At 42.4% G+C, this 12,756-nt stretch overlaps 2 protein-coding genes and 1 long non-coding RNA gene across 4 annotated transcripts in view; 1 reads left to right on the forward strand and 2 right to left on the reverse strand.

Annotated features, from left to right (window-relative positions):
- Window positions 1-513, reverse strand: part of LOC135113415 (uncharacterized) — a 1,300-nt gene extending 787 nt beyond the window's left edge. Inside the window, exons 1-2 of the long non-coding RNA XR_010274830.1 lie at window positions 53-513; window positions 1-12 (exon numbers count right to left, since the gene is read on the reverse strand). The exon at window positions 1-12 is cut by the window's left edge and continues 787 nt beyond it. This is a non-coding gene — a long non-coding RNA (uncharacterized LOC135113415). The remainder of the gene's footprint in view (window positions 13-52) is intronic.
- A 1,978-nt stretch (window positions 514-2,491) lies between these two features.
- LOC135113411 (uncharacterized) lies at window positions 2,492-5,670 on the forward strand. The gene is made up of 4 exons (XM_064028668.1): window positions 2,492-2,618; window positions 3,821-3,959; window positions 4,255-4,409; window positions 4,736-5,670. The coding sequence occupies exons 2-4, from the start codon at window positions 3,830-3,832 to the stop codon at window positions 4,925-4,927; spliced, it is 477 nt and encodes a 158-aa protein (XP_063884738.1). The 5' UTR covers window positions 2,492-2,618; window positions 3,821-3,829; the 3' UTR covers window positions 4,928-5,670.
- Window positions 5,671-5,981: 311 nt separating this feature from the next.
- LOC135113409 (glutathione S-transferase 1-like) lies at window positions 5,982-8,933 on the reverse strand. Of its 2 annotated transcripts, none has more exons than XM_064028666.1 (4): window positions 8,798-8,933; window positions 7,564-7,771; window positions 6,911-7,052; window positions 5,982-6,797 (listed from the first exon to the last, which is right to left on the reverse strand). In XM_064028666.1, the coding sequence occupies exons 2-4, from the start codon at window positions 7,761-7,763 to the stop codon at window positions 6,474-6,476; spliced, it is 666 nt and encodes a 221-aa protein (XP_063884736.1). In that variant the 5' UTR covers window positions 7,764-7,771; window positions 8,798-8,933; the 3' UTR covers window positions 5,982-6,473. The 2 variants fall into 2 exon arrangements, with proteins under 2 accessions (XP_063884736.1, XP_063884735.1); XM_064028665.1 differs by lacking the exon at window positions 8,798-8,933 and adding an exon at window positions 8,522-8,649.
- Between the last annotated feature and the right edge of the window lie 3,823 nt (window positions 8,934-12,756).

The following is a 12,756-nucleotide window of genomic DNA, read 5'->3' on the forward strand; positions in this document are numbered from 1 at the left end:
ACCTAACTTAACCTAACCTAACCTAACTTGACGTAACCTAACCTTACTTAACCTAACCTAACCTAAATCAACCTAACCAAATCTAAATCCTCTGTACATTACTTAACCTAACCTAACCTAACCTGACCTAACCTAACCTGACACGGCCTAACCTAACCTATATTTTGATCTGTCCCAACCTGATCTACGAATTCTGTTTAATTAGGGACACTTGCTTTTAACCTTCCTTCCTTCCTTTCTTCCTTCCTTCTTTCCTTCCTTCTGTTTCCTCCTTCCTCCCCCTCCTTCCCTCCTTCCCATCCTCCCTCCTTTTATCAGCACAGGACAGGGTAGTGAGACAGAGAGAGGCAGCGGGAAGGGAGGTAAGGGAAGGAGACTAGTGCATTGGACATAATACGGGGACACGCCACTCCAAGCCACGCCACTCAACGCCACTCAACGCCATCTAGCGACGAAGAAATGAACGAACCTAACAAATGTCTTTCTCCCTCGTGGAATAAAAAAATAATGTTCTGACTTGTGTGTTTTAGTGTTTCGCCTGAGAGAGAGAGAGATGGAGAGACAAACAGAGACACAAAGAGAGAGAGAGATAGAGAAATGGTATGTCTTGTTTTTCCTCTATAAATAAGAAACAAATATGACAAAAAAATCATAATAACAGCAGTAAAACATAAGGAAAACAATGGTTGGTGCAAGAAGCCGTCAGACCTACACGTGGCAGTCCCTATATAAAACATGCCTGCCTATTTCCACCAGACAGACAGACAGACAGGACAGACAGACGTGTGTGGGTGAATAGTCAACTTGAAACAATAACAGATAGCTAAAAAAAAAAAAAACAGTGAAATGAGCTGATAATCTTTTCAATATACACATATCTTTCTGACAAACACCAAAACAAACAGACAGACAGACAGACAGGCAAAGGAAACAGACGTGTGTGGGTGAATACAAAACATGAAAAAAATAAATAATAAAAAAGACAGAAAGGAAGAGAGGAAAGGGTCACCTTGCACGGCTATTTTCAGATATAATTGGCCAGAAACATTATGCCAAAAATAAAAAGGGTCATTTTGCTCCTTGAAACAAAAGCTGCCCCCCTTGACGCACCCTCTTGAGAACACCCACCACCAGCACCCTTTCCAAGAACACCTTATGCAAAAGCTACCCCCCCCCCTCTCCATTAATACCTCCCATTGTTGCACCCCTCTCCCCTCTCTCACCCTCTGCACTGTCCTCCCCCCCCCTCCACCTCTCCTCTGACTTCTCACAGCACCCCTCTCCCGTTTCTTCTCTCTTTGCAGTACCTTTCTCCTCTCCCCCATTGTTGCATCCCTCCCTCCCCTCAATATTAATCTCATTCTACAAAATCAACGTTATTCTGCCTAAAAAAAAAAAACTGCAAAATCATTCTTATTCTATCTACAGAAACTACAAAATTTTCACCATTCTATCAAAAAAATACAAAATTAATCTCATTCTATCTACAAAAAAGCACAAAATTTACTCTCTCTCTCTCTCTCTCTCTCACTCTCTCCTCTCTCTCTCTCTCTCTCTCTCTCTCTCTCTCTCTCTCTCTCTCTCTCTCTCTCCCTCTCTCTCTCTCTCTCTCTCTCTCATCTCTCTCTCTCCTCTCTCAATGTAAACAAAAGGGTAACCACAGCTGTAAAATAGAGTTAATGTTTCTATGGCCCTCCTCCTCCTCCTCCTCCTCCTCTTCTTCCTCCTCCTCTTCCTCCTCCTTCTCCTCTTCCTCCTCTTGTGTCCCTTCCAAGATTCTTACAATATGATATAAAATGGAATTGTTCTTGGTGGTGGTGGTGGTGGTGGTGGTGGTGATGGTGATGGTGGTGATGGTGGTGGTGGTGGTGGTGAAAGGATTATGAGGAAGAAAGGAAGGGAAACTTGAAAGAAAAATAGGAATGGGAAGTGAAAAAACAAGGAAAATAAAGATAAATGCAAGAAACAGAGGAAAAGAAAGAAAAGAAAGGGGAAAGAAATAAAGAAAGCTAATTCAATCTTGTGCTTTTTTATCTTTTTTTTAATGTACTGTGTGAGTTATTTTTATGCTCTCTCTCTCTCTCTCTCTCTCTCTCTCTCTCTCTCTCTCTCTCTCTCTCTCTCTCTCTCTCTCTCTCTCTCTCTCTCTCTCTCTCTCTCTCTCTCTCTCTCTCTTGACTACATAACTCAGCCTCTTCTTGACGTCCGACCGGAAGTAATTATTAATGTTAAATAAAAATAAGAAAAAAGAAAAAACAGAAGTGTCATTGACTCTCTCTCTCTCTCTCTCTCTCTCTCTCTCTCTCTCTCTCTCTCTCTCTCTCTCTCTCTCTCTCTCTCTCTCTCTCTCTCTCTCTCTCTCTCTCTCTCTCTCTCTCTCTCTCTCTCTCTCTCTCATCCAATCAGGGTCGGCTCGAGACACCACGGCGTGTTCTGAGTGGCTGGCTGGGCGCCGTGACGTCACAGCCTACAGGGTATATAAGAGGAACACATGGGCCAAAGCAGCCTCAGTTGCCCCTTGATTGAACTGGTGGTTGGGTCGTTGCTGACTGGCTGTTTGGCTGCTCCTCGATACTCACTCACTCACTCACTCGCTCACTCACTCGTTCACTTCAAAGGTAAAAACTTAAATAGTATGAAAATAAATATATATTTCTTAAGCATAATATTACTCTTTGGCACTATTTTTTTCTTCTTTTTTTTGTGCTGTTATTTAGTTAGTTTTTCTTGGTTTTCTTTGTTTTTTATTGTTATTGTTTACATCCACTAAAAATATTAAAAAAAAACTCATTAGTGGTTTAACATTAATATTACGTATCTTTGTTACTAACCTTTTCTTGCAATTCATGTGTTGTTTAGTTTGTTTTGTTTTTTTTTCCTTGGCTTCTTCATTTTTCGTTATAATTTTCATGTATTTATCATATTTACTAATTTCTTTGTCTGTCTGTAGGCGAGACACGTCAAAACTTATCAACACACCAATGAATACTCCTGTAAACACGAGCACCGATATTATTTTAACTTTCATTATTTTTCTAGTTATTTTCCTTGGTTTCTCAGTTAATGGTAGTATTATAGTATTGAAAGTTCATTAGCACACCATTAGAACCGTAAAAACATCCTTAAAAACCCGCGTCACTTCAACTAGAGCCTTTGGAAAGTGGTGGAGGTGCGGTGAAGAAGTGTTTTTCTGCACCCAGGTTAGGTTGAGTCACCGCGGCAAAAGTCTACGGTGACAGCTTGCCGCGTTTCACTTACTCTACGGCTTTTTGTTTGCCGTCCTTCACATCACTGCACAGATTCTTCTTCTTCTTCTTCTTCTTCTTCTTCTTCTTCTTCTTCTTCTTCTTCTTCTTCTTCTTCTTCTTCTTCTTCTTCTTCTTTTTCTTCTCTCTCTCTCTCTCTCTCTCTCTCTCTCTCTCTCTCTCTCTCTCTCTCTCTCTCTCTCTCTCTCTCTCTCTCTCTCTCTCTCATTATTATTATCATTATTATTATTATTAGTAGTAGTAGTAGTAGTAGTAGTAGTAGTAGTAGTAGTAGTAGTAGTAGTAGTAGTAGTAGTAGTAGTAGTAGTAGTCAGTAGTAGTAGTAGTAGTAGTAGTGGTAGTAGTAGTAGTATCATTATTGTTGTTGTTGATAATAATAATAATAATAATAATAATAATAATAATAATAATAATAATAATAATAAAATTAATAACAACAATGATGATGATAATAACAACAACAACAACATGAATAAAAAATAGTTAAACGTTTCACTCAATAAATCAGGCAATAATTTTAATCTCCCTATTTCTCTCCCCCCTTCCCTCCCCAGCTAGCAGTGATGGCAGCAGGGCGGGTGATGGTGGTGGTGGTGGTTGTGGTGGCGGCGGTGGTGGTGGTGGTGGTGCAGCGTGGCGAGGCTGTACCGTCCAAAGTGGGGAACAGAATGGTGCCCAGCTGGTGGATTGGCGGTAAGAGAGAGAGAGAGAGAGAGAGAGAGAGAGAGAGAGAGAGAGAGAGAGAGAGAGAGAGAGAGAGAGAGAGAGAGAGAGAGAGAGAGAGAGAGGAGAGAGAGAGAGAGAGAGATCCTAACCTAACGTAGCCTAACCTACAACAACAGACTTCCTTGCACCCACACACTCACACACTCTTTCTCTCTCCCCAGTCCTTACTGACAGAAATACCCTCACACACCCTTCCTTAAAACTAAACCTAACCTTCAACAACATAATTTCATACACTCACCCACTCCTCTTCTCTCTCCAGCTCGCACCAAGAGGACGTGTCAGAGATGGTCGGATTGTGCTGAGAAGGAGTGCTGTGTACGGCCTATGCTTGCCTCCAGATCTTACTGCTTCCCGTATAAGACGCTGGGAGAGTCCTGCGACGCCTCGGCCCTCCTGGTGAATATGGAGAAGGAGGTGAGTGTGTGAGAGTATGTGGGATTGTCGTGGGAGTGTGTGGAAGTGTGTGGGTGTCTGTGGAAGGGTGGGTGTTAGTGGAAAGGGTGTATTAGAGTGAAAAAGAGATTGAGGGCATAGAGATGAAGGACAGTAGTGGTAGTAGTAGTAGTAGTAGTAGTAGTAGTGGTGGTGATAGTATTAGTAGTAGAAGTAGTAGTAGTAGTAGTAGTAGTAGCAGTAGTAGTAGTAGTAGCAATATTACCATCACTATCATTACCAACGCAATCACATACACGCACTCAAACTAACACCATCTTCCCCCTCCCCCCCTCTCTCTCTCTCAGGTGTTTCTGGACCACTGCCCCTGTGACCTGCACCTGACCTGCGCTAACCTGTACCTGGGCACTACTGGCAAGTCCTCCCACAGTGTGTGCGTGGACCCAGACGCTGCCTTCGACCACGGCAACACCCTGGCCGAGGAGGCGGGGGGCAGGCAACCAGACAGAGCCCCCTCCCCAGTGCAGATTACATTCTAAGTACTCATGATATAAACCTATTGTATCCTAATCTAATCTAACTTATTGTAACCTTAACCTAGCCTAACCTATTGTAACTTAATCTGATTTTACCTAACATTCTCAGCAAATTACTTATTTTTGCTTTACCTAACACAACCTTGCCTTACCAAACACAATCTAACCTAATTCAAACCCTACCAAACCCAAAATAACTTACTTTACTGAACTCAGCCTAACTTAGCCTAGCCTTACCAAACTGAACGTAGCCTAACCTAACCTAACCTAAACTAACCTAACCTAATTCAAACCCTACCAAAAACCAAAATAACTTACTTTACTGAACTCAGACTAACCTAGCCTAGCCTTACCAAACTGAACGTAGCCTAACATAACCTAGCCTTACCTAACCAAACCAACCCAAAATGAACCTAATCGTAACCTAACACACAAGAAGCAGAATTACCGTTACCAGGCCTATCTTCTAAAATTCACTTTAAAAAAAGGTAGATAAGTAATGTTTGTCTGTGCGTGTGTATATTTGATTTATATTTCAACTGTCTGTCTGTCTGTCCTTCTATGTGTCTTTCTGTATTCGTCTCTCTCTCTCTCTCTCTCTCTCTCTCTCTCTGAAAATATAATTATTCATGTACTAAACAGCGTATGTGTTTGTAAGAGTATTAACTGTCTCGTTTTTATTAATATCTTCCAATGTTTCCCTATGTATATGTCAGGTACCGTACACCAATAAAGTGTAATTCATCTCACTCCGATAACTCATTGACACCTAAGATCGACAATTTAAGTCTATGAAATTAACTGTTACTGTCTCTCAAATGTTTATCCTTCCCGCCCACCCACACTGCATGACGCACGGAACATGCTCCTTACTTAGAAGAGCCATTGTGTATCCGTGAAATATTCTTTCTTAGGAGTGGTGGGTAGATAATAACAATATTTCACTTTTAAAAGAAATTAAGACACTAAAAATACACACTTTATCGATTCATACATACTTTTTATATCAGTATTGTTTTACTTTTCATGACTTAATCATGTTGTCTTAGAGGAAAAATTTTTAATTGCAAGCATTTTTTAATAATTTTACAGGTGGAAACCTTAGTTAATATATATTTTATCAAGGATATTCAACAAACTTTACATCAGCAGTACTAAGGAAAGGTTACAGTGAAAATGAAATAATGTTTTAATCACACTTTCTCCACCTTGAGAAGAGGAAAGGTTCATTACAATACTCTCTTAACTTTCATATATTTCTCTCAAAAACATTCAACAAGTATTATAACCAGCAGTATAACCAGCAGTACTAAGGAGAAGCAACAGCGTGGCATGAGCAAGTGGCACAGCTGAAACACCGCCACATCCCGTGACTCGCCCGCGTCTGGTGCTTCTTCTTCCGCAGTATTTTGGGAGCTAAGCAATGCACTGTACGCGCTTCTATTGTGTAAGGAGAACGTAAGGAACTTCAGACCAATCTCTCTCTCTCTCTCTCTCTCTCTCTCTCTCTCTCTCTCTCTCTCTCTCTCTCTTCCTCTATCCTTCTCTCTCAAGCCCTTGATTTAATTATAGCATTTAACATTTCCGCATACTGTGCCGCGCCCTCCTCACACTCGTCGAAGCCAGTAAGATTCTCCCTACAGCGGGCCAGCCAGGCGGTCACGTGGGGGTACTGAGCCAGGGAGAAGTTCGAAGCGGTGTAAGTGCAGGCCCAAGCGGCGATAGCAAGGTCCGCGACGGTGGGCTGCGCGGTGCCGGCCAAGTAACGGTCAGGGTGTTGCGCCAGCTTCTCGTCCAGCCATGTCAAAGCTTCGTATAGGTTTTTCATTGCCGCCTCGCTGGGTTTGGCCGCTCCGTCCTTCATGACCGGGTGCTGTGTGGGTATGTGGTGGTGCTGGAGGTTAGCTGACACGTACACAAGCACACACTCACACGCACACTTAAAATACTGAGGTTATCTATCAGTTTACACGCATACACACTTACCACGGCAGCACGCCAGCGGATGCAGAGGGTGGAGCAGTCGAAGTAGAGAAGCCCGTCTATCTTCGCCCTTGTAATGACGTCCTTGGGATAAAGAGAGTCATCCTTGGCGTAGCGAGAGATGAGATAGGTGCAGATGGCGCGGCTGTGGGGGAGATTTATACGAGTTACTCCGGGGAAAAAGAAAACGGGAGAAGATAGTGAAGGAGTGGAGGGAGAGTGGGAAAGAGAGAGATGGAGAGAGTGAGGGAGGAAGGAAAGCTGGAAGGATGGGAGGGAGGAAGGAAGGAAGGAAGGAAAGAAGGAAGGAAGGAAGGAAGGAAGGAAGGATGGATGGATGGGTGAAAGGACAGATGGAAGAAAGGAAGAAAACAAAGAAAAACGTAAGAGACGGAAGGAAGGAAGGATGCTAGGAGAGTTGGAAGTGAGGAAGGGAAGAGTAAAATAATGGAGTCAATTAATTTTCCATTTGATTCATATGAAATTCACTGGATTTTACATCATTACTTAATATACTTTTCCACCATCTACTGTGCATCTACTTTTTCTTTAGCAACCTCTAAGTAAACACGAGCTCTTTGTATCTATAACCTACTGCATATGTCTATAATCTACCTACTATTTATCTACTTGCCTACTCTCTCCTGCGCACCTACCTCTCAGTCAACACCAGGTCCCCGTCCACCAGGGTAGGGACAGTGTGCTGTGAGTTGATCGCCACAAACTCCGGCTTGAGCTGCTCCTGTTTCAGCAAGTCGATGGTCTTCAGGTCCACGTCGAGACCCAAAGCCCGCACCGTCAGCACCACGGAGCGGCAGTAAGGCGACAACCCGAAGGAGTAGAGTGTGGGGGCCATGGCGATTACTGAAGGGGGAATGATGGTAGTAGCAGCAGTAGAAGTAGTAGTAGTAATAGTAGTAGCAGTCCTTTTTTTTTTTCTTTATGTAAGGACAAAAAATCGAAAAAAAATCTATTTAAAGCGATGTCAAAAAGAATAATCAAAACTACATATTTTCAAAAGCCAGAGATGATTAGCCGGATCCCCAAGAGTGTTTCTCCAGTTAATAATGTAGAAACTGTGTTGATCTGTCACTAGAACCGGGAAAAAAATAAAATAAAATAAAAACACCCTTAAAAACCCGTTTCACTTAGCAACAACCTTTCGAATGCAGTGTAGGTGCAGCCACAAGTGTTTCAGAATATTGTATTTAAATAAGATTAAAGAGACACCACGTAGCCGCGCCGCCCCCCCACGAGTAAGATAATAATACAAAAGAACCACCAGTATTTAAGTCACCTCATGCCAGACAGTGAGAGGAACACAATACCTGCTTCACTGACGGATAAAATATACGAGCCTTGACAACGCTAGACACTGAATAACTCAAACATGACCTTACACAATGCCACCTCTCTTTCTTCCTCCCACCCCTGTCACTGCACGGGCTTCCCTCACAAGAAAGATGTGCGCGTGCCTTGAAAACAGACGCTAACCTTGTACAATGCCACCGCCTCCCAACTCCCACTCTAGCGACTTCACTCAGCCTCACCACCACACCATTGAATGATGCCCTGCTTGTCACTTCAGCCTCACCATCACACCACATTCCTTACCATTAATTGAGTTTGGCGTGTTAATTCTTTCACGGATCTTTAGCATTTCTTTCCTTCATGATTAACTACTTTGAGACATCTGTTCTTGCTCTACCGCCACCTCTAAAAGTTGTACTCGCTAGAAATTGCCGGGTCTATTCTTTTTTAATGCCTTTCTTTTTTGTAAATGCTTTTAAAGATTCCATGTATTGCTTTTAGTGCTGTGAATTGTTGCATATCGCAGTGAAAGGGTTAAATTCAACGTCTAAACTGGTTTTAGAAGTAGATAATCCTTACCTAGGCAATGACAGAGTCTGAACTGTTCTCTGCTTCTCTGCCTCGCCTTGTCGGTAACATTTATGAGTCATGACGGTTGCCTCTTACTTCTCTCCATATGACAGCTTCCCATTCTTACTATTCAGCTAAACACAAACTCATTTAATAGTCTCACCTAGCTAACACATGAATCCTTTAGTGTTAAGGGAATAGCAGGAGTGAATGGTACCTGGTAGTCACGATGAGGAGTGGGAGAAATTAATGAAAACTTTAATGAATGTACTTGTAAACTGTAGTGCTGTGGGGGCGTGGCCTGCATCACGCTGTCTCACGCTTACCCGCACAAGGCACGTCATAACGGCAACAGGTCCATTCTGAAATACCTGGAGTGATACAGGTTTTCAAGGGTACTTTTACGGTTCTAGACACAGATTAACAAGATTTATAATTTATTAACTAAAGAATCACTCTTGAGAACCCAGCTAATCATCTCTGACCTTTGAAAATAGGCGTCTTGACAGCAGAGCGTGTAAGAATATGGACCAGAGAGTGACTCAGGATGTTTTTTTTTTTTTTTTTATGTAGGCAGGATACTGGCCAAGGGAAACAAAAATCTAATAAAAAAAATGCTCACTGAAATGCCAGTCCCATAAAAGGGTCAAAGCAGTGGTCAAAAATTGGTGGATAAGTGTCTTGAAGCCTCCCTCTTGAAGGAATTCAAGTCATAGGAAGGTGGAAATACAGAAGCAGGCAGGGAGTTCCAGAGTTTACCAGAGAAAGGGATGAATGATTGAGAATACTGGTTAACTCTTGCGTTAGAGAGGTGAACAGAATAGGGGTGAGAGAAAGAAGGCTGGTGTTTTGTGAGTCTTGCCAAAATATGTACCTGATTTTTTTTTTTTTTTTTCCTGGCTTGTAAATATTTTTTTTTCCATTCATTACTTGTGGTATATGTAGATCTAGCTATCTTTCTCTCATTACGGAATTTGAGTTTATAGGGTGATTAAAGATAAAAAAAAGAGGAAAAGCTAAACATATCTATCCATTTTCGCGTAATACAATGGTAATACCACGCTAAACTAGAGTAGGTATCATTTTTCACTACTCTCTCTCTCTCTCTCTCTCTCTCTCTCTCTCTCTCTCTCTCTAAGCGAAGGTGCCTCTGGCGTTTTGCCTCTGCTAGTTGGGGGGACCTGAGGAGGTATTTTGCTGATTTTCCTTGGAATGACTACTGCTTCCGTGTCAGAGACCCGTCTTTGTGTGCTGAGCGCATAACAGAGGTGATAGTGTCTGGCATGGAGGCGTACATTCCTCACTCTTTTTCTCGTCCTAAACCTTCTAAACCTTGGTTTAACACAGCTTGTTCTCGTGCTATACATGATAGAGAGGTGGCCCACAAAAGGTACTTAAGCCTTCCATCACCAGAATCTTATGCACTTTATATTTCTGCCCGGAACCATGCCAAGTCTGTTCTCCAACTAGCCAAAAACTCCTTCATTAACAGAAAATGTTAAAACCTTTCAAGATCTAACTCCTCTCGTGATTTCTGGCATCTAGCCAAAAATATCTCTAATAACTTTGCTTCTTCTTCTTTCCCTCCTCTACTTCAACCAGATGGCACCACTGCTATCACATCTATTTCTAAAGCTGAACTCTTTGCTCAAACCTTTGCTAAAAACCCTACCTTGGACGATTCTGGGCTTGTTCCTCCCTCTCCTCCACCCTCTGACTACTTCATGCCACGTATTAAAATTCTTCGTAATGATGTTTTCCATGCCCTCGCTGGCCTAAACCCTCGGAAGGCTTATGGACCTGATGGGGTCCCTCCTATTGTTCTCCGAAACTGTGCCTCCGTGCTTGCACCTTGCCTAGTCAAACTCTTTCAGCTCTGTCTGTCAACATCTACCTTTCCTTCTTGCTGGAAGTTTGCCTACATTCAACCTGTTCCTAAAAAGGGTGACCGCTCTAATCCCTCAAACTACCGTCCTATTGCTTTAATTTCCTGCTTATCTAAAGTTTTTGAATCTATCCTCAACAGGAAGATTCTTAAACATCTATCACTTCACAACCTTCTATCTGATCGCCAGTATGGGTTCCGTCAAGGCCGCTCTACTGGTGATCTTCTGGCTTTCCTTACTGAGTCTTGGTCATCCTCTTTTAGAGACTTTGGTGAAACTTTTGCTGTTGCCTTGGACATATCAAAAGCCTTTGATAGAGTCTGGCACAAAGCTTTGATTTCAAAACTACCCTCCTACGGTTTCTATCCTTCTCTCTGTAACTTCATCTCAAGTTTCCTTTCTGACCGTTCTATTGCTGCTGTGGTAGACGGTCACTGTTCTTCTCCTAAATCTATTAACAGTGGTGTTCCTCAGGGTTCTGTCCTGTCACCCACTCTCTTCTTATTATTCATTAATGATCTTCTAAACCAAACTTCTTGTCCTATCCACTCCTATGCTGATGATACCACCCTGCACTTTTCCACGTCTTTTCATAGACGTCCAACCCTTCAGGGGGTAAACATATCACGCAGGGAAGCCACAGAACGCCTGACTTCTGATCTTTCTAAAATTTCTGATTGGGGCAGAGCAAACTTGGTATTGTTCAATGCCTCAAAAACTCAATTCCTCCATCTATCAACTCGACACAACCTTCCAGACAACTATCCCCTCTTCTTCAATGACACTCAACTGTCCCCCTCTTCTACACTGAACATCCTCGGTCTGTCCTTTACTTATAATCTGAACTGGAAACTTCACATCTCATCTCTAGCTAAAACAGCTTCTATGAAGTTAGGTGTTCTGAGATGTCTCCGCCAGTTTTTCTCATCCCCCCAGCTGCTAACTCTGTACAAGGGCCTTATCCGTCCATGTATGGAGTATGCTTCACATGTCTGGGGGGGTTCCACTCATACTGCTCTTCTAGACAGGGTGGAATCAAAAGCTTTTCGTCTCATCAACTCCTCTCCTCTAACTGACTGTCTTCAGCCCCTCTCTCACCGCCGCAATGTTGCATATCTAGCTGTCTTCTACCGCTATTTTCATGCCAACTGCTCTTCTGATCTTGCTAACTGCATGCCTCCCCTCCTTCCGCGGCCTCGCTGCACAAGACTTTCTTCTTTCTCTCACCCCTATTCTGTCCACCTCTCTAACGCAAGAGTTAACCAGTATTCTCAATCATTCATCCCTTTCTCTGATAAACTCTGGAACTCCCTGCCTGCTTCTCTATTTCCACCTTCCTATGACTTGAATTCCTTCAAGAGGGAGGTTTCAACTTATCCACCAATTTTTGACCACTGCTTTGACCCTTTTATGGGACTGGCATTTCAGTGGGCATTTTTTTTATTAGATTTTTGTTGTCCTTGGCCAGTGTCCTTCCTACATAAAAAAAAAAAAAAAAATTATCGGGCACTGCACTGTTATCGGGTACTACACTGTTATCGGGCATTGCACTGTTATCAGGGGACACTTGTGCCTTGGTGTGGGAGGTGGGGGGGCCAAGGCCATTCTGAGGAACATTATCTAAACGGCCTCAGAAACTCTGCAACTATCTACACCAGTAGTAATAGTAGTAGTAGTTCTCTCTCTCTCTCTCTCTCTCTCTCTCTCTCTCTCTCTCTCTCTCTCTCTCTCCTATTCATTTTTTTCTCCATCACGATTAGCTATATAAACCTACACAGAAATAAGGTTGGTCACGTGAACCTCATGCCAAAAAAATTAAAAATAAATAAAAATAAATAAAAAAAATAAATAAATAAATAATATGCTACGCTAAACCAACGTGCAAAAGTTTACCACGCTTAACGTGAACAAAAGTTTTTCACGTTACACTCACAGGCAGAAATCTGGACTGGTCACGCTAAACTAACTGGTACCTACCTGGCCACACTAACCAGCAACTTGGGCACAAATCTGTCACACTAAACTAGCCTAAATAAAAAACCACACAGCTACACCACACATATCATCCAGTAAAATGGTTTT

This window comes from Scylla paramamosain, chromosome 25 (genome assembly GCF_035594125.1).
Source record: "Scylla paramamosain isolate STU-SP2022 chromosome 25, ASM3559412v1, whole genome shotgun sequence".
Classification (NCBI taxonomy): Eukaryota; Metazoa; Arthropoda; class Malacostraca; order Decapoda; family Portunidae; genus Scylla; species Scylla paramamosain.

Excerpts from the sequence above, each read along its gene's own strand:
- LOC135113409 (XM_064028665.1), bottom strand. The coding sequence starts at position 8,567 with ATGCTAAAGATCCGTGAAAGAATTAACACGCCAAACTCAATTAATG. Across the intron at positions 7,053-7,563 it reads GACCTGGTGTTGACTGAGAG|CCGCGCCATCTGCACCTATC; the intron begins GTAGGTGCGCAG and ends TCTCCCCCACAG. Across the intron at positions 6,798-6,910 it reads TCCGCTGGCGTGCTGCCGTG|CACCCGGTCATGAAGGACGG; the intron begins GTAAGTGTGTAT and ends ATACCCACACAG.
- LOC135113411 (XM_064028668.1), top strand. The coding sequence starts at position 3,830 with ATGGCAGCAGGGCGGGTGATGGTGGTGGTGGTGGTTGTGGTGGCGGCG. Across the intron at positions 3,960-4,254 it reads GCCCAGCTGGTGGATTGGCG|CTCGCACCAAGAGGACGTGT; the intron begins GTAAGAGAGAGA and ends TTCTCTCTCCAG. Across the intron at positions 4,410-4,735 it reads TGGTGAATATGGAGAAGGAG|GTGTTTCTGGACCACTGCCC; the intron begins GTGAGTGTGTGA and ends TCTCTCTCTCAG.